The following is a 22,494-nucleotide window of genomic DNA, read 5'->3' on the forward strand; positions in this document are numbered from 1 at the left end:
TTTTCACCAAGAGAGAGAGTGCTCAGTCCTGAGGAGTAACTGGGTCTCCTTGAGTCTGATGCCATTCTCTGTACTGTATCAGACTATCCAGGGAATATCCAGGCAATCATAGGGAAAGGGCTGTCTTTTCTGATTGCTTTGTTAAGTGATGGCTATTAACCTTTTTTTTCCTTTTTGAATGTTTGGGAGGGCCCATTCTGAGGGGTAGCTTAAGCCAAATAAGGAAAATCTACAACAAATGTTCTTGGTAGAGAATGATGGGAAAGGGCAAGAGTCAGGTACTATGATTATAATCAACAAAAAAATATATTAAATGCCTACAATTTGCAGTTAGGCATCCTGGGCAGGGAAATCAAATGAATTTGAAATGATCACACAAAACTTTGAGGCTGAGCTGCATTAGTCCATAGTTCCAAACTAGGCTCCCCAATCTCCTAGTAAAATGATACCATAGAAAAGTTCTCTTCTGCTCCAATGAACAAATCAGGGTCTTCTCCAAAAAGCAGAAATATTGGCCAGGTTAGGCCCAGATGAACGTGAACAAGATCATAGAATAGGAGATTGGCTGGCTGGCCAAAAAGGAGACCCAGGTTTCCTGCCTCTCAATCCTTTTATGGTCTCTGTAATCAGAAACTATAGGCAACTTGAGGAGGGAATTTCCAGGGGCTGATCTTGATTTCCTAGCTCTTTGGCTTAAGGCCACTTTTGACAAAATGAGTCTATAGGGAAGGAAACTAGGAGGATGTGGGTGGTGGGCAGCTGAGCTTATTTCTGCTCCCTTTGGTAACCCTAGACCTTTGGGTGAGGGGGGAAGAGGAGTTTTTTCTATGCTTTCTGCAGTCTTCCTTGAGTGGTATCATTTGAAAACATTTATATTTTCTTGTCTTACAAGTTTCAAGATGCAGTAATCATTGAAAAATATAGCTTACTCCTGATCACCTTTTTGTATTTTCCCTCCTCTTCCTTTTGATTTCTCTTCTTTCTATAATGACAGTTAATTGTCCATTTCCCCCTAATTTTCATCTTTCCTTCTCCTACCCAATTAAAGTTAATGAGAGCTGACTCCAATTAAATCCATGAGTCCAAGGAAGGAAAAGCACTTATGGAATGGATTCTAGAATTGGGAATCAAGATTCATGGTTTCTAGTTCTACCTATGTGGGTTTTTTTTGGGGGGGGAACAAGACAAAACAAAACCAAAAACCCTTGCTTTACCTCTTTTTTTGCGGTGGTAAAGACTGGCTGAACAAGTTAGGGTATAGGAATGTAATGGAATACTATTGTGCTATAAGATGAGCAGGCAGTTTTCAGAAACCTGCAAAGTCTTGCATGAACTGATACAAAGTGAAGTGAGCAGAACCAGGAAAACACTATACATGGTAACAACACTATGCTATGATCAACTATGAATGACTTAGCTCTTTTATATATATATATAAATTTATATAATAATCATTATTATTGCTTATATAATAAGCAATATAATAATCCAAGACAATTCCAAAAGACTCGTGATGGAAACTCCTATCCACAGCCAGATGAAGTCTGACTGTAGATCAAAACATACTATTTTCACTGTGGGTTTTTTTTTTCATTTTTTTCCTTTTGTTCTGTTAGTTCATTCACAGCATGACTAATGTGCGTTACATGTGTAAACTTGACCAAACCAGCCTCTAACCTGGGGATGGTTGGAGCCAAACAGACCAGGCCAGAGAGAGGAGAGTCAGGAATCAAACAGGAATTTGATTTCTAAGGGAAACACCTTGCAAGCAAAGACATGTGCTGGACCCCTGCCCCTAGCTGGGGGAGAGAGGGAGGAGGAGGAGAACCTGCTTTAATGTGGGGGGATTTCAATACTTAATACCAATCAATATGCAGTGAGCTGTAGCCCTGACAATGAGGGATAAAAGCAACAAGGAGACATTTGATTCATAGCAGGGGTTCATGACTGGAACCATGACAGACCATGGATACCTGTCCAGGGCTTGCCTGACCTCAGAGAACACCTGCCATTGGTCAAAGCAATATAATAATTATGTGATTTTGCCAGAGGGTAAGGATTGTTGTTATGCCAAACTCAGGATACAGTTTTCATGCTGGGATGTAGTTCTAAGACACAGGATATCTCCTAAAATCTTGACATGATTGTACATATTTGCTTATCATCTTGGAGAAGAGGGAGGGAAAAAAAGGAGAAAAATTAGGAACTCAAAATCTTATGAAAAATGACATTTGTTTTTATATGTAATTGGAAAAAAATAAACTAATTTTTAAAAACCCACTGCATTGTCCTGGGGCTTTGATTTTTCCCCTTCCATGAAATAAGCAGAGTATGTGAGAGGGCAAAAGGATTATTAATAACAGTTGAACTTAATATGGCATTTTAAGGTTTACAAAGTGCTTTACATATATTACCTGCTTTAATCCTCACATGAGAAGCATATTCTTTGGATACTATCTTATCAATTTTGCAGAGAGGTTGAGAAGTTAAAGATTTACCCATAGTCATACAGCTCATAGAAATAATAATGGCTAACATTTATATAGCATTTTACAGTTTGCAAAATATTTTATCTCATTTGATCTTCACAACAATCTTGTAAAGTAGATACTATTAATAGCCTTATTTTACATGTAAGACTGACATTACTTAGATGAGTTGTCTAGGGACACATAGCCAATAAGACCCAAGTGTGACCTCTTGCACTTACTTGTTGTGTCATGCTGGCCAAGTTACTTAACCTCTGTTTGCCTCAGTTTCATCATCTATACAATAGGGATAATAACAGCTCCAACTTCCTGGGGTTATTGTGAGAATCAAATGAGATAATATTTGTAAAGTGCTTAGCACAGTGTTTCTGAAGCAAGATTTGAATTTAGGTTTTCTGATTCTCTAAGCACTTTATTCATTACCCCGCTTTGCCTTCCTAATAAATTATGTGTGTAATGGTTTTTTAAACAAGATTCCCAGCAACCAACAATATTATTACTTTAGCACCTCATTGAACAGATTATCTTTCTGACAATCTGAAACTCATTTGATGTTGATAAAATTGTAAATTTATAGTTGCTGAATAGCCAAAACATGACAGAGTTCATATGCTAAGGTTCATGTATATGATTCACTGAAAAACCCTTTCAGCCCAGCTCATTGCCTGTTTACACTTATTCTAAGTCTTGTTCCCAATTAACTTGGATACCTGGTTTCTGAGTTCAGAGGAGGTTAGAAGCAGCAGGATAGAAGATCATAAAGGCACTCAGACATCCAATAGTGCAACATTAAAGGAGGAGAAAAAATAAGCAGCTAATCTAGAGCTATCCCAGTTTAGGAACATTAACTTTTTAAAAAATTATATTCCATTTCTCCCCAATTACATAAAGAATTTTTAATATTCATTTTTTAAAAATTTAAGGTCCAAATTTTCTCTCTCTCTCTTTGAGAAATAATTTTATATAGATTATATAAGTGCAACCTTGCAAAACACATTTCTATATTAGCCATGTATGTTACAAAAGAACACAAACCAAAAACCCTCTAGAAAAATAAAGTTTAATTGTTGGGGGAATTATGAACAGATCCAAACATTCTGGAGGGCAATTTGAAACTATGACCAAAAGGCTATCACACTGTGCATATCCTTTGATCCACCAGTGTCTCTATTGGCTCTGTATCTCAAAGAGATCATGAAAGAGGGGAAAGGATCCACATGTTTGTAATGGCAAAGAACTGGAAACTTAGTGGATGCCCATTGGCTGGGAATTGGCTGAATAAGTTATGCTCCACGAGTGTAATGGAATACTATTGTTCTATAAGAAATGATCAGCAGGATGATTTCAGAGAGACCTGGAGAGACACATATGAATTCATGCTAAGTGAAATAAATAGAACCAGGAGATCATTTTACACAGTAACAAGATGACTATGTGATGATCAACTATGATATTCTTTGTTCTTTTCAACAATGAGGTGATTCAGGTCAATTCCAATAGAACTGTGATGGAGTGTCATCTACATCCAGAAGACTATGGGGACTGAATGTGGATCACAACATAATATCTTCACCTTTTTTGTTGTTTACTTGGTTTTTTTTCTTTTTGTTTTTTGTTTCTTTTTTATCTGATTTTTCTTGAATAGCATGTTAAATGTGGAAATATGTATAGAAGAGTTGCACGTTTAACCTATATTGGACTACTTGCTGTCTAGGTGAAGGAGAAAAATTTGGAACACAAGGTTTTGCAAGGGTGAATGTTGAAAACTATCTTTGTATGTATTTTGAAAATAAAAATAACTATTATTAAGAAAAAGTTTTTTAAGAGTATGCCATTAATTGCATTCAGAATTAAGAATAGATATTTCTAACAAAACTCAATAGCTTCTGAAGATATTCTATTATATATAGCAATATTTATTTGTAAAGACTTAGCATGATGCTTGGAACACACACAGTAGGTGCTATATAAATACTTAAGTCTCCTGTACTACCCTCCTCCAATAAAATATTGGATGGAATCAACAGTAAGCAGTTGCCAACTGACATTAGAAGAATTTTCCATACCAATGAAATCATGGATCTGATGCTTTCCCCATTCCCCACCAAGTAATAATAATAATAATGAATATTCACAATGATGAACGTGACTCAACACTTATGTTCAGTATTATTCTGCTTGGAGGCAGTTATGCGCCATAATATGCAGGCCTGAACTCAGGTAGACCTGAGTTTAAACAAAACTCCAGACATTCACTTTTATGATTCTGGGCAAGTCAAACTTCTGTTTGCCTCAGTTTCATCATCTATAAAATGGGAATGTTAATAGCTCTTACCTCCCAAGGTTGTTGTGAGGATCAAGTGAGATAACTGTAAAGTACTTAATACAATGCCTGGCACATAGTGTGTGCTATCTAAGTGCTAGCTGTTATTACCATTATTAGTTTAAGGAGTAAGAGAAGAGCCAGGTGTGGCAGTACATATTTGTAACCTCTGTTCCTAGGGAGGCTGAGTGTCCTTGAGCTGAGATCTGAGCTGCAAGGGGTTAGAGCGACCAAATGTTCATTGGAAGTCTGGCACCCATGCGATGAACCACCAGGGAAAGGGGACAGTGCTCCATCAGACAGCCTAATGAGGTTACCCAGTAGGTGGGTTGGAAAACAGACAGGTCAAAATGCTGACCAGCAGTGAGACTGGGCAGTGAGTGGGACTGCATTTCTAACCTGGTGACGTAGAAACCCAGACAAAAACAAACAAGCCAGCCAAAAAAAGTTGGGGAGGTGAGGGACAGAGGAAACAATATATTTTGCTAAGGTTTCCAGGAAGTTTTAATCCTTATCAGGGACAAGTTCCTCTTAACAAGTCATTCTTTGGCAATGTCAGATAAATGAAGGGTTAAAGTACTGACCCCTCTCACCTGACCCAAGCAATTCTTACTCAGCCTGATATTTATTGGGATTGCATTTTGGGCTAGTTAGGATTTTGGAAAGATTGAGGAGAACTCTAAAGTGCCACTAACTGTAGAATAGAGGTGACAGAGAGCTAATTAGCAATCATTCTATCTACAGTCTTCCTGCTCCTTCCAGATAAATTCAGTTGATTAAATGATCTTGGTGAAGGCAACCTACCTCTCCTTTCTCAAGTTATAGATATCTCTATCTTACTGATAGGGAAGCTGAAGAATAGATAGGATAAGTACTCCAAGTAAAATCAAAGTGACTCAAGGCAGAAATGATAGTAAACCCTATTTTTCTTTACTCCGTATCCAAGTCTCCACCAGCACTTACTGCAATGAACAAATTTATTTCTCCATTCCCAGCTCCCCAATTTTATGGATAAACAACCAGTCCTGTCTTCTATCACACTATCTTATTTATCTTCAACCTTTTCCTGTCTCTTGGATCTTCTCTGCTGCCTATAAACATGCCCATGTCTTTCCCCTATCTTCAAAAAATTTTGATGCACCCTTCCTTAATAGGTACTTTCCTATATCTCCCTTCCTTTTTGTAGCTAAATGCTTTGTGAAAGGCCTTCTACAATAACTGCTTTCATTTCTTTTTCCCCTACTTTATTCTTAATTCTCTATAATTTGGTTTATTCATTGGGAATTGGTCTCTCCATAGTTATCAATGATTTCTTAATGACCTCATCTAATAGCCTTTTCTCATTCCTCATCCTTTTTGATTTCTCTGCTGCATTTGCCATTGTCAAGCACCTTCTTTTCCTTTATACTCTCTTCTTCCTACGTTTTTGTGATGCTATTCTCTCCTAGTTATGTTTTTTTTTTCCAGTTTCCTGAATCTTCATCCAGGACCTATCATGCTAATAAGGCTCTGTCCTGAGTTTTCTCTCCTTCCTCCATTTTATTTCCACTTAGTGATCTCATTAATCCCCATGGATTCAATTATTAATCATACTGATTATATTCATATCTATGTATCCAGTCCTAAACTCTCTTCTGACTTCCAATTTCAGATCATCAACTACACAGTGAACATCTTTAACTGGATGTCCTGTATATCTTAAACTGAACATATTTGAAACAGAATGCTTTCTTCCCAACCCTTCCCACTTCCAAACTGTTGAAAGAAGGCACCTTCATCCTTCCAGTCACACAGACTCCTAGCCTCCTAGATTCCTGATTCTCAACCTTCTCCCCACCTTATCCTATCTAACCTAGTCAGGGGCTGTCAAATTCATCTTCATAGTGTCTCCCATATGCTACCTTTTCTTCTCTGACACTGCTACTGTCTTGGTGCAGGCCCCTCATCACATCATGGCCAGATTATTGCAATAGTCTGCTGGCTGTCTTCTATCCACAACCGTCGCTCTACTCCAGCCACTCAAAATTCAAGTACGGTCACATCAATTTCCCTTCCCTTAATACATTATTGACTCCCTGTTACTTTTAGCAAAAGTGTCAAACATATGTCAATATGGTACTCCCAAATATAATGGGAACCAAGTTAAAAGATGTTAATATATGCTTTTCTAAGTAAAAATGCAGCCGGCAGAGTTCTTTATGTAGTTTAGTAGTCTTTGGCCCTGCCACTGCCCCCACTCATTTCTACTTGTTTAATATCAGTAACTTACAAAATCAGACCTAAAACCCTCTCTAGCTTTCACAGCCCTTCATAATCTGTCTACTTCCCCAGTCCTTACTCTTTTCCATGCCTTCTTGTACCTGGCCTCCTCATTGCTCCTCAAACAAGATAAATCTCTAGGCTTTTTCAGTGCCTGTCACCCATACTAGAAACACTCCCCTTCTCATCTCCTCCTGGTTGTTCTAGTTTCTTTCAAGTTCCAGCTAAAATCCCACTTTCTAAAGAAAACATTTCCTTCTCTTTTAATTTTAGTATCTTCCTTCTGTTATTTCCAGTTTTTTTCTGTACACAATTGGCTCATGCAGAGTTATTAGTATGTTCTCTTCCCCCATTAGTCTGTAAACTTCTAAAGAGAAAGGATTGGTCTTTTATCTTTCTTTGAATCCCATAAGGTACAATATTTAGCATATAGTAAGTACTTAATTGTTTAGCGACTGATTACCTTCAAATTCTCTACCTAGAGATTCTCAAAGTGTGATTTATGGTCCCCCCAAGACACTTTTAGGTGGTCTACAATGTTTAAAAAAATTTTTTTTCACAATAGTAAGATTTTGTCTATATAAATTTCTTTTCCAATTACATATCTGAGATACCAGATTTTCATGTACTTCCAACCAAAACAACATTGTGCAAGAATGAATGCAGAGATATCAAAGAAATTTGCAAGAATTTGGAAGAGGAATGTCACTCTTCACACTCAAATCTGTTTTGGAAATCTTGTCTTATTTTAAAGTATTATGCTAATATTATGGGTTTATTTTTAAATGTTACATTTAATTTTGTTACAATTTCCAATATAGTAAATAACAATAGACATAACTCACACAAACAAAAAATCTCTAGGGTCCTCCATCATTTTTAGGCGTTTTTGAGACCAAAAAAGTTTGAGAACTACTTCTTTACACAAATGCTTTATACCTCCATTATCTTTAGCTGCAGCGCCATCTAGTGGCTCCAGTGCAATGTCACCTGTGCAAAATGGAAGCTCCTGGGAGATTGTGCTATTGCGATCTTTACCTGAGATAACAGGATTGAAGGGAAAATAAAATGAGATAATATAAAGTGCTTTGCAAATCTTAAGTTCTTTCTGTTAGCTATTATTTAGTTTGTCAAGTTGTTTGCTGTTCATTTGTTTCAGTCTAGTTTGACCCATTTGGGATTTTCTTAACAAAGATACTGGAGTAGTTTGCCATTTCCTTTTCCAGTTCCTTTTAGATGAGGAGACTGAGACAAATAGGGTTAAGTGACTTGCCCAGTCATATGGTTAATGCCCAAGGCCAGATAGGAACTTCCATACTTCAGCCCGTCCCTTTTTCCCCTACTCCACTGGACTGCCCTTTTTAAGTACCTCTCTGCAAAGTTCTGTGCTAGGAGACCAGGCTGAGGAAAGAGATAATGAGGCTCTAGTATGTATATGGGATGCTTACAAAAACTTACATATATTTAAACTCCATAATATAAGCCTTTATCTATGCAAACCTAGGCTTCCTCACCGACTCTTAACAGTCACTTTTTTGTTGTTGAGGCAATTGGGGGGTTAAGTGACTTGCCCAGAGTCACACAGCTAGCAAGTGTTGTATCTGAGGTAAGATTTGAACTCGGGTCCCTCCTGACTTGAGGGCTTGTGCTCTATCCACTGCGTCACCTAGCTGCCCCTCACTAGAGACTCTTTATAGATCTCCTAATAAAACCGTCTTCCAGGCTAACAGCCAGATTTCTAGCAGCTTGAGGAAGAGACGTCACACTCTAGGGGGTGGAGCTTGACAGGTATGAGAAATGGGAGACCTCACAGCTGGCACCCATTTTAATTGGCAGCATGGGGTAAGTTGGCCCAGGGTTGAAATTCTTCCCTGGCTCATAGCCATATAGAAGCAGTGCCAGGCTGGAAGCAACATGAGCCAGGGAACAGACCTAGAAGTGCCGTAAGACTTCCAAGATGGATTAGAAACCTTGACCTATATTATTGGACTGCTGTGGTTTCCTTGTTGAACCTCCATGTGCCCCTCTTAAAACAGGTTTATTTTTTCCCACTCTGGTTCTGGGCATGTTGGGCTTTCTGGGTCTCAGGAACCAGTCCAGAAATTTTATGGTTTCAAAGAAGTGAAATTAGCTAATCAAAATTTACAGCTCAAACCAAGAAACCAATGCCAATTTCTGTTACTGTATTCCACTAATAAAAGTGAAAAGCAACCTGAAATAGCATAAAATAAAAAGCACAGACCTAGGTGAACTAATGCAAAGTGAAACAGAACCAGGAAAACTATACACAATGTAAACAGGACAATGAAACAATAGAATAGGTTTCAAAATTACAATAGCCAAGCTTGGCCCCAGAGAAGAGACAATTTCCCCAAATTCCTTCCTTTGAAAAAGTGGGAAAATCAGATGAATGAGGGTTACCGAATACATTATTTTTGCTGTTGTCACATTTTTTAATCTTTATACTTTCTTATAAGGGATGGCTCAATGGGAAGGGCAGGAGAAATAGTGAGATGTGATGTATTCACTTTTTTAAAAAAAGCTTATTTCTAAATGGACTTTAGAAACAAGTTTTCTTGAAATTCCACTTCTCAAAAAAGACCAATGTTTTCGTATCAAAGCCAGCTTATAAACTCTTAAGGATTCTAAGTATTTCATTTTTTAGGAGTCCCGAGCGATTTCTTCTTACTCACATTTCGGATTGGGAGAAGGCCAAACCACACATTTGTAAAAGCCCATGGGAGAGATCTCAAAATTGTGGACTGTTTTCTTTTGACTACCGAATGAGTCTGGACAAGAAGAGTCCTTCCTTCCTCCTCTTAAATACTGGGAATGGTACTGAAAACTATTTCATTCGGAAGTTAGACCCTTTAGACCAGGCTTAAACTTGAATGGATGGGGAAAACTTTAATCTGGTATCTTTTTCTCCAATTTGACCACATCTCCAGCGACTAGCCACTTAGGCCTATGAAGAGGAGTATTTTGTAAAGGAAGAGGCACTTTGGCTTTACTTGGGCCTATTCAAAAATCCAGATTTTAATGAGACTTTAAGGAACTGTTGTCATCCTTCCCCAACTACAGAGCTTCACCAGGATAGTTCTTTACCTGCCCAACCACAGGGACATGATCCTGCGTGAGATACAATACTCAGATCAAAACTTGTAGAGAAGTCACTAAAATACCAATGACCATGGACTGATTGGAATGTGGGTCTCAAGAAAGTCAACACCCCCACCCTCCTACCACAATATTACCCAGCACCAATCCTAAAAAATCTCAAGCACACAGATTATATTCTTAAATATGGTTTAATACTCTTCTCCATTTCTGTACATCACAACACCAAGATTTCGCTGCTTAAGATCTCTCTGCAGAGGCTATATAGAATGCGAAGGCTACGATTTTCACCCCCTCGTATGTGTATGTGTAAGTGTAATACATATCAGTATATATTGATACACACATCAATATATAATGCAATATATATCACCAAAGAGAACACATTGATTAAAGAAATACAAAAATTTGGCATCATTTCCAAACTTAAATAGTAAAAATAAAAACTACAAAAAAAGGAGCTGCATACCCTAAATGTATCATGTGAAACAACAAGCAGTATATTCAAATATGTAAATTTACATCCAATTTTTCTGGTCTTGTCATATCACATTAGACCCATTTACAATGGCAAAACCCTAAGGTACTGCTGCGAAGAGAGCAATTTTGTTCACACTTGGGTTTTCTGCAAATAAACAGCAGAGCCCAAAGCAAAAGCCTGTTCTGGTGAAGCCTCCCAATCCAGTGAACATCCAAACATTTATTCTTACTGGGAGATTTGACACATCAGGTTACACATTGACAGACAGTCATTTGGACCTCAGAGTACAGTGTGAGAACCAGAAGCGTTACATTTTAAGACATACTCCCTTCATTCAAGTGAAACAGGATTATTGGAACGATAAGCAAGTCTGCAACCTTGGAACAAGGAGTTGGTTCAGACCAATAAAGCTACGAGTGACTGAATCAAAAGTCAGTGAAGAAGCAGTCAGGCACTAAAGTGTGAAAAGTACCCAATCTGAAAACCAAATGAACCCCACTACTGTCAGTATGTGGGTGATATACCACATTGACTTTTAAAACCACTGGCTCAAAGTCCATTTGGTACACTTTATCCATTGCTATCATGGGGTACATTCTACACTTTATCCACTGTTACCTTCTTGGGCATTCCACAGCACTGCACATGAGTTGGATACAAGTCCAACTTACTCCCCAGAGACAAGCTCAGGCTTCATATTTTGGGGGCTACTTTTGGATCTAACATGGTTAAGTCCTTGATGCCAGGAGCTGGGTCCTGACCCTTGTCAGCTCCCTTACCCCAATCCTAACTTCCCATGTGAGTGATGCTTGTGCGTCCCAAATTCTAAAAAGAAGCTCCAGGCCCACCAGAAAGTTTGGGGGTTTCTAATCACATGCACAGTCATACACGTCTTGTCTGTCATCCCTGTGAAACATCTTTCAGTTTGTTTTTTTTTTTTTTTAAATCAAAAAATTCACATAATCTCATGCTGTCCCAACACAAGGAAAACACAACCACCTCCCTTTACCAAGGAATAGACCCGAGTGTAAAAAATAAAAATTTCTTTAAATTACTTTGCTTCCACTTAAATTGCATGTTTTATTTCTCACAATCCCAGCACAAGTGCCCCATTACTCCCCCCACCCTCCCACCCACCCCCCGCTACCCCCAACTAGTTTCTAGCAGGCTAAGATCCTGGGCACCCTCCTTAGAGCATACAGTGATGAAAGCTCCTGAAACTTGGGCACAAATGCTTCTGCACAATGGGCGTGAGTAAACAGTCCAGTGACTCAGCGATTCCTAAGTCAGTTTGAATGTGCAGTGCAACTTGTACCCTCTGAACCGACTGCTTGGGGTATGTGGGGTGTGGGTTTAGGGGAAGAAGCTGACGCTGCCTTCTGTTATTTTACCCTTTCAACATTAAACAGAGACCAAGAGAGAAATGGTTCCAATATTTCACCACATATATTTCTTCTTATGCAGTCTAAGCTGAGAATGCCATGTAAATGGGTCACCGCGAAATGCAGCAATTGAAATTTTCTCCAATCAAAATAAGAAACAAACCATTATGATCTTACTTCTATTAACTTTTGAAGGTTTTACAGCAGTTAAAGTATTTTTGCTTCTATGTATGAAGGTTAAAAAAATCATTTTTTTTTCATAAAATACAAGAGCAACCAATTTCACCATTGAGTAAAAGTAAAAACTGCGATTCTTTTTTTAAATTAGTCCAAAGTGGCATTTAGGAACTTAGTAGTTTGCTGCTGCACTGACACCATGACAAATCAAAGTGTAGGGTTGGGTTTTTTTGTTTCTGTTTTGTTTTCAATATCCAATGCTCATGGATCAAGTTCTGGAAATGTTCCAATCATAAGGCAGGGATCTGTTTTGTTTCCACCACGCATTTGCTCCTTGGGTTGGATGCTGGAGGGCGAGGCACGTTTTGCCGGACCCAGGTCGACTACCTAGTAGTCATCAAGGTCAAAAAATTCATCATCTCCCCCTTGGTATTCCATTCCCTGGAAATCTACTCGGTACCTCAAGATACCTGAGGGAACAAACAAAGAATAAGCTCTTAAAGACAGAAAAGTCTAGGTTTATTATGGAATCAGAGGTGCCAAATTAGCCGAAGGGAGGAACTTCAAGCTAAATTTCCAATTCTTCCTTGGCTCCTTCATGCTCATATTCAATTTGGATGTTTACATGAAATGAGACTGTCCATAAGTATGTTTTAAATCTCTCAAGTCCTGAATGCTCCCACCCTCCCACCAAGGCATGAACATGAAAATGAAAGTATAACAGAATTCCCTGGGACAAAGTCAACTGTCTAAAGGCACTGAGCAATACCTGAAACTGGGACACTGACCAAGCTCTTTGGAGACCTTAATTTCATATTTACAACTTGTTGCTTACCTCCAATTCCACCAAATCCTTTCACAAACTGGGATCCTTCCTGTGACTTGTCTGTAACAATTTCCAATGTTGCTCCAAATTTCTTATAGTTATTAGCAAACCATTCCAGTAGCGGCATACTCTCTATCAGCTCATGTTCCTGTCCTGTCTATGGGAGAACACAGACCAAGGGATTCAGATTCAAAGACAATCAGGTGAAGACACTCTGGCTTGGATGTCAGCCCCATTTCCAGCTAAATTCCCAAATCTGAAAATTAGTTAAGCAAAACTTCTGGAGTTTTGCCACATTAAAAGATATTCTAAGATCTCAAATATCTCTTGTTCTTTAGCTTTAACAGGCTGGACACTACACATTACAGTATTAAATTTCCAATACACACACAAAGCAATTTTACAAATTATAATTCTCACTAATTGCTCCCTAAGTCACACCATTTAAAACGTCCTAGGAAGCACTAAAACACTCATAGAGCAGCTTTGCCAATCAGATTTTCCAGAGTAACGCAGAAGACCCTCAGACTTAGAATTAAAGAAGGAACTGTTTGAGGAAAATCAGAATGTGAAACTGATACCAAATCAAACAGCTCAAGCTTTGGGATATGTGAAGACCCAACTTGAAGAAGGCAATCAAAGACTTAGTTTAAAACCAACTTTAGTTTTTCAGATGACCAAGATAAAAAGAAATGAAGAACTTATATTGTGACTGGATTACATTTTCCTATTCTTGGGAAAGGATATGATATGAACTGATGCAGAATAATAGTAAACAGAGTCAGGAAAACAATATATTTAATCATTAAAACAATGAAAAGAAAATACCAAACTCTGAACATTGCAATTTTAATGACCAAGAAGCTAGGCTTTGAAAAAGTATCTACTCCACCCTTGTGAAGAAGTGGGGGACTATGGATACAGACTCTTAGTAAACTACCAGACTCAGTTGGTTTGTTATGCTGAATTGCCCCCCTTTTTTCTTCTTATTGTTAGAAGTGTTCAGTGGATAGGGGAGGAGGTGGGATGTATTCAGAAATGAAGGTGACAGAAAAACAAAAGACTCCATTTTAAAATATTCTTTATTGAAATCTTTTTTCTATAACCTTCAGTTTTGAATATATTTCTCCTCCCACCTCAAGGTAAGTTAGCCCTGTAACAAAAGAGAAGGAAAAAAGAAACTAATCAAGACATTCATTAACTTTTACATTATATGCACTATTCCATAGTCTTCCACCTCTGCAAAGAAGGGGAAAAAATTATTTTCCTATCTCCCTCTTCAAAATCAAGTTTGGGGAGCAACATTTAGTTTCTCTTCTTTTTTTAAGTCTTTTAATTTACATTGCTGTATTTACTCTGTGTTCTTTTTATTTTATTCTGTATCAATTTACATAAGACTTCCATATTATGCCCAAAGGACTATAAAATTGTTGCATACTCTGATCCAGCAGTGCCACTACTGAGCCTGTAACCCAAAGAGATCATAAAAGAGGGGGAAAGGACCCATATATACAAAAATGTTTATGGCAGCTTTTTTTTTTTTTTGTGGTGGCAAGCAACTAGAAATTGAATGAATGTCCATCAACTGGAGAATGGCTGAATAAGTTGTGGTATTAAATGACTATTACAGTTCTAGAAGAAATGAAGAACAAACTGATTTCAGAAAAGTAGTAAGACTTAAATTAATTGATGCTGAGTGAATTAAAAACTAGAATACTGTACACACTAACAAGACTATGTTACGATCAACTATAATACACTTAACCTTTTGCAGCAATACAGTGATTCAATACAATTTCAATGGAATGGAAAATGCCATCTATATCCAGAGAAAGAACTCTGGAGACTGAATGCATTTCAAAACATACTATTCTCACCATTTTTCCCTTTTGTTTTTTATTTCCCAACATGATCAATATGGAAATACATTAAGTGATTGTACTTGTATAACATAATACCAGATTGCTCTCTATTTCGGATAACAGGAAGGTAAGGAGAAAAAACATTTGAAACTCAGAATCTTACAAAAGTGAATGTTGAAAACTATCTTTTACATGTAATTGGAAAAATTAAAATACTATTAAATACAAAACAAAAATCCATAAGCCTTTCATGTTCTCTGAATTCTCCATCTTCATAATTTCTACCAAAAAGTGTGACTTCATTTATGTATATATGACTTTTATAACTTTGGGGTCCATTCCTAGTTTAGAATCTCTGCTTTAAATGATACATATTTTAGTCATTTTCCAAGTGATTTTCCGCAATTCCAAATTACTTTCCCGAATAGAAGAACCATACACAGTTGTGTTAACAGTGTATCAGTGTACAATGCAACCTCATATTGTAAAGAGTTTATAATTCTTTTACTTGTCTATATCCTTAGAGTACCTACATCTTTGTGTTAGTTTATTATATACTTTTGATGTCAGATCTATCACATATTTTGATGCAGATTTTCCCTAACCAGTAGCTTTTCCTCATCATAAACTTGCTTTCACAAATTTATTAGTGCAAAAACTTTTCAATTTCACTCAATTTTTATTATTTTGTGATTGCTTCTTTCATCATTTGGTTAAGAAATCTGCCAAAAGTTGTGACAAGTACCTGATTTTGATTTTCATTTATATGGTATGAACTTTAAAATTCAAGTTCAGTATTCACTTTGAGCTATTTGTGGAATATGGTGTAAAATGCTAACTTCAAGTTAAATTCTGACAAATGGTTTTGACAGTTTCCAGTTGAAAAGCAAAATTAAATCCCAAAAAAGTAGGCCCTTGCTGTCTCAAAAACAAGACTAAATAATAAATAAAGAAGGTTAAAAATAAGAAGGCTGAAACGAGAATTTTAATACTCGAATGTTTACTCACCCAAGAAACAATGAGAATGTTAGAGCTGGAATCCTCTGATTTTTATGGATTAGAAAACTGAGGCCCCAAAGAGTCACTGTTAAGTCAAACAGTTAGTTATGGTAAAAGATTGGAAACAAAGACCCACACATACCTCTTTGTCTGTAAAGTGAGATTTATCCTTCTCTTGCTCTGGAGTCAAATACAGAATCTTCTCTTCTATAGATTTTGGGAAAGAGGGAAAAAAAATAAGCCTAGTCTTGATGGTATCACAATCACTGATCTACTAGGTGAAGTACAAATTCTAAAACTACTCTAAATACCCCATTTAGAATGTTAAGAACTTCCAACGTGAGGACTAATTAAGAGGAAATACAGAAAACAAAATCTCCCAGAAGAAATTATTCCTGTTTAAATGATATAATAATTAGCATTTAAATAGCACCTGCTATGTGCCAGATACCATGCTACAAATTTTACAATTATCTCATTTAATCCTCATAATAATCATCATCTTGGGAAGTACATGCTATTGTCATCCTTGCTTTTAAAATGAGGAAACTGAAACACAAGTTAAGCGACATGCCCAGGGTCACATAGCTATGAAGTGTCTAAGACCACATTTGTACTCAGGATTTCCCGACTCCAGGCCTAGTGCTCTATCCAATATCATCTCATTGGCTCAAAAAGAATACTGAGAAAAATCCATAGGAGTGTCTCTGTATTTCAGAAAGGACAAGATTTTTTTGATGGGGAGAAAAAAAAGTAAAATAGAAGAGGTAGAACAGAAGTGGTAACAATAAAGTTAGCTTTCTTGATGCCCATGAGACCATGCAATGGACCTTTAAGACTCTATTCCAGCCACCTTGAATTCCTAAAAAGAATAATTCCATCACTCTATCAAAATCATACCTTCTGTGCCTTGGCAATGAAGAACATATCTCATTATATCTAGATTTTCATAGACTATCAGGATCTCTACAGCTCCCATTTCCAAAGCCTTTAGTGTGTCTTCAACTCCAAAACAGTATTTCCCGGTGTCTTGGCTAATTTCATCAAAGTATCGTCCTACAATCAGAAAATGTCCAAGAGGACAAGTCAATTCAATACTCCAACAAATGTTTATTAAACACCTACTATGAAAAAATCATTGGCTAGATGTTGGGGATAGAATGATAAAAACAAAACCATCCTTACCCTCAAGGAGCTTCCATTCTATTTGGGGGAGACGTCATGTATAACAATATACTATATATAAAAAACAATTTTAAGAGGGGGATCAGGAAAGATGTTAGGAAGCAACACCTGAACTATGCTTTAAAAGAAGCTAATAATTCAAGACAAGGACAAGGAGCTAATGGATCTCAGACACCGAGGACTCCTTATGCATAAGTAGAAGGTGGACTATTAGGAAAATGAAGACAGCAAGCAGTCAGTTTGCTCATAATGGACAGAAAATGAAGGAAAATTATAATCTACAAAGATAAGTAGAAGGCAGATTGCAAAGAACTTTAAAATGCTATACTCAAAGATTTCTATTCAAGGTCCTCAAGATAACAGAAGTTGAAGTGTTTTCAATAGAAGAGTAACAAGGTCAGGTCTGTATTAGAAACAACAATTTGGTTGCTTTTTGGAGCAAAGACAGGAAAAGGAAGAAGACAAAAGTCAGGAAAACCAATTAAGAAGCATCATAATAGTCTAAGAGTGTGATGGTAAGGATCTGAAAGAAGAGACTGAGTAGAAAGAAGGGAATGAATGGATGCAAGAAATACTGTAGATTTGTTAAATGACTGGATATGGAGATAGAAGAGAGAAATTAAGAACTTTAAGGTTTTAAATTTGGGTGACTAGAAAAATGGTGATAACAAAAAAAGGTAAGTTAGAGAAGGGATTTTTTTGGGGGAGGGAGGGGAAGAAGAATAATGACCTCCACTGAAAACATTTCGCACTGGGGATTGTTTACAGGATAACCAGCTAGAGATATCTAGCAGGCATTTTTGGGTTACATGGGACTGGAGTTCAGAAAAGAGAGTAAGGCTGTATATATATATAGTTATGGAAGTCAAATATAAAGAGGTAAATGAACACTGATCAGCAAAGAGAACAAGGAGGATACAAGATAGAATTTTGGTATACACAGTATGGGAAAAGATGATTTGGTAAAGACCACCAGAAAGTCAGGTAAGTGAAGAACCAAGAAAGATCAGTCACAGATGCCAGAAAACATAGACTCTAAGAGGAAGGAATGGTCAATAAGTGTCAAAAGCTGCAGAAATAAGAATGATTGAAGGCTTTTTAAAAAAAGGTTACTGAGGTTAACAGGAAAGAAAAGTTTTAGTGAAATTGTATGTAAGTCAAACTACAAAGAGTTGAGGAGAGAGAAGTGAGGAAAATAGAGATAAATATAATTCTTTACAGGGGTTTGGCTCTTAAAAGGAGGAATAAAGGATAACTTTGGGGAATTAAGAGTCAAGTAAACATTTAAGGATCAGGGATATCTGAGCACGATTGCATATGGAAGTAATGGAAGGGAATGACTTGATGGGCAGAGGCTTCTGGGCATGTGAGATGACAGGATCAGGAATATAAGTGAAGCATTTTTAGTCTTGGCAAGGAGTGTTCATCAGAGTAGAAACAGCCTAGAGGAGAATGAAAGAATGAAAGATGAAGATAGGTTTGTTAGGAAATGCAGAATAGCTCTTGATGGATGTATCTCATTTTCTCTATAAAGCAGGAAGTCAGAAAGAAAGGTGACAATGGAGGCTACAGACCTTGAATAGACATTGTGGAAAATGACAGTCATTCAGGAAAGAATAAAAGGATGGCCATGCTGCAGAGAGGGCCCAATTGGGATTAGAAAACATGCATTTGTAGTGGAACCCATCGGAATGGGCATACCACTGTCTTCAAGAGTGTTCAGCAACATATAATTAGGAATGGAGAAGGTAGACAGACAATAAAGATACACATTAACTTGCACCTTCCAAATGCAGAGCAAATCATTGGAGGAAAAAAAAAAAAGTTTACAACACATTGAAGATAAGGCATAAGATTACACCCCATCTCACCCCTCCCCACAATGGTCAAGAGTTCATAGAATGATACACGAAAAGGAGTTTTGGTGCTCTGGGGACAGTTTTATACATAAGCAATTTTTGGGCTAGGATCACCATGAAGCTCTACTGTTTCTATTTTCAGATTCATAGAATTTTATAATTGAAAGGGACCTTCAAGAACATTATTCTAATAGGACCCTAATTAATTTTCTAATTATTCCTTCCTATTACTTTCCTATATCTTTGAAGCAAAAATGTAACCTGCTTCAAAGATGGGAAAATACTGGTATAGGGAAAAACCTAAAGATACTATGGAAATTAGCTACATTCCATCCATACCTATTAGTTTCTTCTCTTGAATGAATTTCACGTTGGAGAGGACTTCAGTAGACAACTCAATTGCCTGATTGAATCCATTTTCACCACCATAGGAGATATCAACTAATTTTAAAACTTTCGATTGCAATCGCTTTGACACAAATAAAAAAAACATCATCAGTATTTTCAAAGCACGGCATTATGATCACTGGGTCAGTATGTTTGAATTTGGGGATTGAGGAGAGGAGACAGGTTTAGTTTACTGAGCAGGGCTCTGCTTTCACTACGGAATACACTGCTTGACAGCCTTCCCTAGTCAACTACAACTGACTCTCTCTCTACCTATTCTGAGACATTACACAAATAGAACTGCTTTATGACTTAACCTAATGAATTGGGAACATGATCATAAGATCATAGCTTTAGAATAAGGGAACGTCAAGATAACTTATTCTAACTTTTTTATTTTAGAGATGAGGAAAGTAATTTGTCCAAAGATATGTAGCTCCTAAGTATTAAAGCCAGGATTCGAACTCAGGTTCTCTTAAACCAACTGAGCAATCACAGAGTTGAAAGGCAAACCCATACCACCCAAGCAAGAATAACCCCCCTATTCTAGTGTGTAAGGGAGGGACCTTGAGATATTGAAAGCTCTCTACCAGTGTCTACCAAACTGGAAAGTCTTCTATGGGCCAATAACTAACTATGTCTGCTGCCTAAGGTCGAGTCGAATCAAGCAAGAAAAACTTTTCCCAGAAGTGTGGCTACCAGGTGATAAAGTTTTAGGGCCTGATGATCCACAAAAACAGGCACAAACTACATCTTTCTGATCAGGGAACCTCTCTGAATTGAACTAGCATGTTAGTAAGGATTTAAGGTATTTACAATTCTCATTTTTTTTTTTTTTTTTTTTTTTTTTTTTTTTAGACCCAAGGTGTCACTGCTTTCCCTTATTTCAACATGGATGGATATTCTGGGTTTTGCAAGAAGTGAAAAGGGAGAAATAGCAAAGAGGGACAATGATCTCAGCCATGGCAAGGCAAACCAGTAAAGGACAAGGAAAACTTAACTCTAACACATAAATGAGTGACCCTTTATAAAATGACACTTGTTTCTTTGGAATAAAGCATAATTTCTAAACCAGTGCTGTGTGCTGCTTCCTCAACCATCTATGTCTTCTAACTGCTGTTCTAATCCAAAGCTCCTTCTCATCTCCTTACTTTCTCCCAGAATAAATGATAAGCTCCCAAAGCAGGGAACAAATCCCTTTAATGCTAAATCCCTATTATTTAAACTAGAATATTTACTGTCACTGAAACTGGGTTCTCCAGCTGCCAAAAATGCTAGATACATGAGTGCCAATGCATATTTTGCAAAGTTCCTGAGAACTCTTACCCTAAGGCACATATAATGAAAAGCTTCCCCTCTTTCACTCACCTGATCAAACATGTCAGATTGACTTAGTTCAGTTTTGAAGTCAGCTGATCCAGCTAAAACGAGACCAGCCACATTCACTTTGTCCCCAGAAATAAACAGCTGCACAGCAGTTTCTGCTACCTTCCTTACATAGTTGTGTCGTTTTTCCATTCGTAAACGGGCAAAACGCAAGGCAGATTGACCTCCCCTACCTTAGAAACAAAGATATAGTGAGAGTAAGACAAAGTAATGATTTCCAAGAAAATCAAAAAAAAAATTACCAGGCTCATCACTCCTCAAGTGGACTACAGGCAGTCAAATAAATGAAATTATTATTCTTTATTACTTGACCAGATTAAATGATTACTCTTTAATATTTAACAAGATGGGTTTAAACCTCAGATTTCTAGCTTTTTTTTTTTTTTTTTTTGAAAATTTCAGAAAGGAAAAATGATCATATCTTCAATCATTCAACAATATCTTCAAGCCTAAAATCTGTATTTTACTCGGTTGTTCTTTTCTCACACGACTTCAGCTTTCCTATTATTGTTAGAAGAAAGACAAATGAGTTCGTGTTCTCTTCCTAGTTTACCGTGTTTCTTTGGGAGATCCACAGTGAATTTGTGCAGGACTTCTCTTGTGTTTCCTTGCAGAGTGCCAAAGAGTGCACCACTACCATCTATTACAATAAAGCCAAACTTGCTATCATCAGACAGTAGCGCTGTAAGAGCCTAGAAAATGAACATCACACAATAAGCAGACGTCTTAATGGCTCAGAGCAAAAATTCTCTGAGAACTAAGATATCATAAACAACAGGACATGCTTTTGCACATGAGATGTGCTTTAAAGTTTGTTGGACTGAATGAGAATAAACACACAAAACGGATTTCTTTTTGATATTTAAGTTAGTGGTGCTGCAATAAAATGGCTAGTGATGCTAACTTTAGATATAAAGTAATTGATTTCAAAGAGTTTTGAATTTCACCTGAGTTTTCTGAGCTAATCATTAAAAGGACTGTGGAACATGTCAATGTACTTGACCAAAAGATAGAAAAGAAAACAAGTACCCAATTCATTAAAAGGAGATTTATATTTTGAACTCACCCTTGTATCCTAATAAATATGGCAGAGGAAAGAACTAAAACCCTCAGAAAACTCATAGTGTAAAAAACTTACAAATTAAGGATCGGAATTTCCATTGTTTAAAAAGAACCTGTCATTTAACTTTCCTTCTTTGAAGTGGGGGGGCATAAGAAGTGTGAGTCTGAGAACAAGAATCTAAGAGGTCATCTTCTGATTCAACAATATAATTTCTTATGATATATTTGTGTCATTTTTGTTTGCACACCCGAGATCGCACTCATTGGTTAGGAAACTTCCTTCACCAACGTAGATCAGTAAAACTTATCCATATGCAATCAATAAGCAATTATTAAATTGCTTATGAGCTAGGTACTCTGGTGAGTGCTGTGGGTACAAAGACAAAAGTGAAATAGCCCCAATTTCAAGGGTCTTATAGTCAGGAGAAACAATATGTATATGTACTCGTACAGACATACAAAAAATAAGATAAAAGGTAAAATTATGGAGGCAGGTACTAATGACTGAGTATTAAAAGATTAAGCAAAACAGTTAAAATGTGTATTAGGTAGCACTTAAATTTTGGCTCAAAGACCAAACAAAACACTATATACTAAGCTATATCACACAAAAATGAGATCTCTTCCAATAGGGGGAAAAAGGTACAAGGACAGGGCAATACAGTACTTAAATGACATCTGGCTACAAATTTCAACATAA

The 22,494-nt window shown here is 37.0% G+C and overlaps 1 protein-coding gene across 3 annotated transcripts in view; it reads right to left on the minus strand.

The window, feature by feature from the left end:
• Positions 1-10,363: 10,363 nt before the first annotated feature.
• The window catches only part of ETF1 (eukaryotic translation termination factor 1), a 33,926-nt gene continuing 21,795 nt past the window's right edge, over positions 10,364-22,494 (minus strand). For all 3 annotated transcript variants that reach the window (XM_031953353.1, XM_031953355.1, XM_031953352.1), the window contains 7 exons: positions 21,286-21,424; positions 20,715-20,905; positions 19,299-19,428; positions 16,816-16,971; positions 16,058-16,122; positions 13,064-13,211; positions 10,364-12,698 (listed from right to left, as the gene is read on the minus strand). In XM_031953353.1, coding sequence (XP_031809213.1) covers positions 12,616-12,698; positions 13,064-13,211; positions 16,058-16,122; positions 16,816-16,971; positions 19,299-19,428; positions 20,715-20,905; positions 21,286-21,424 — 912 coding nt within the window. In that variant the 3' untranslated portion in view covers positions 10,364-12,615. The remainder of the gene's footprint in view (positions 12,699-13,063; positions 13,212-16,057; positions 16,123-16,815; positions 16,972-19,298; positions 19,429-20,714; positions 20,906-21,285; positions 21,425-22,494) is intronic.

The sequence above is a fragment of the Sarcophilus harrisii genome, chromosome 2, assembly GCF_902635505.1.
Source record: "Sarcophilus harrisii chromosome 2, mSarHar1.11, whole genome shotgun sequence".
Taxonomy (NCBI): Eukaryota; Metazoa; Chordata; class Mammalia; order Dasyuromorphia; family Dasyuridae; genus Sarcophilus; species Sarcophilus harrisii.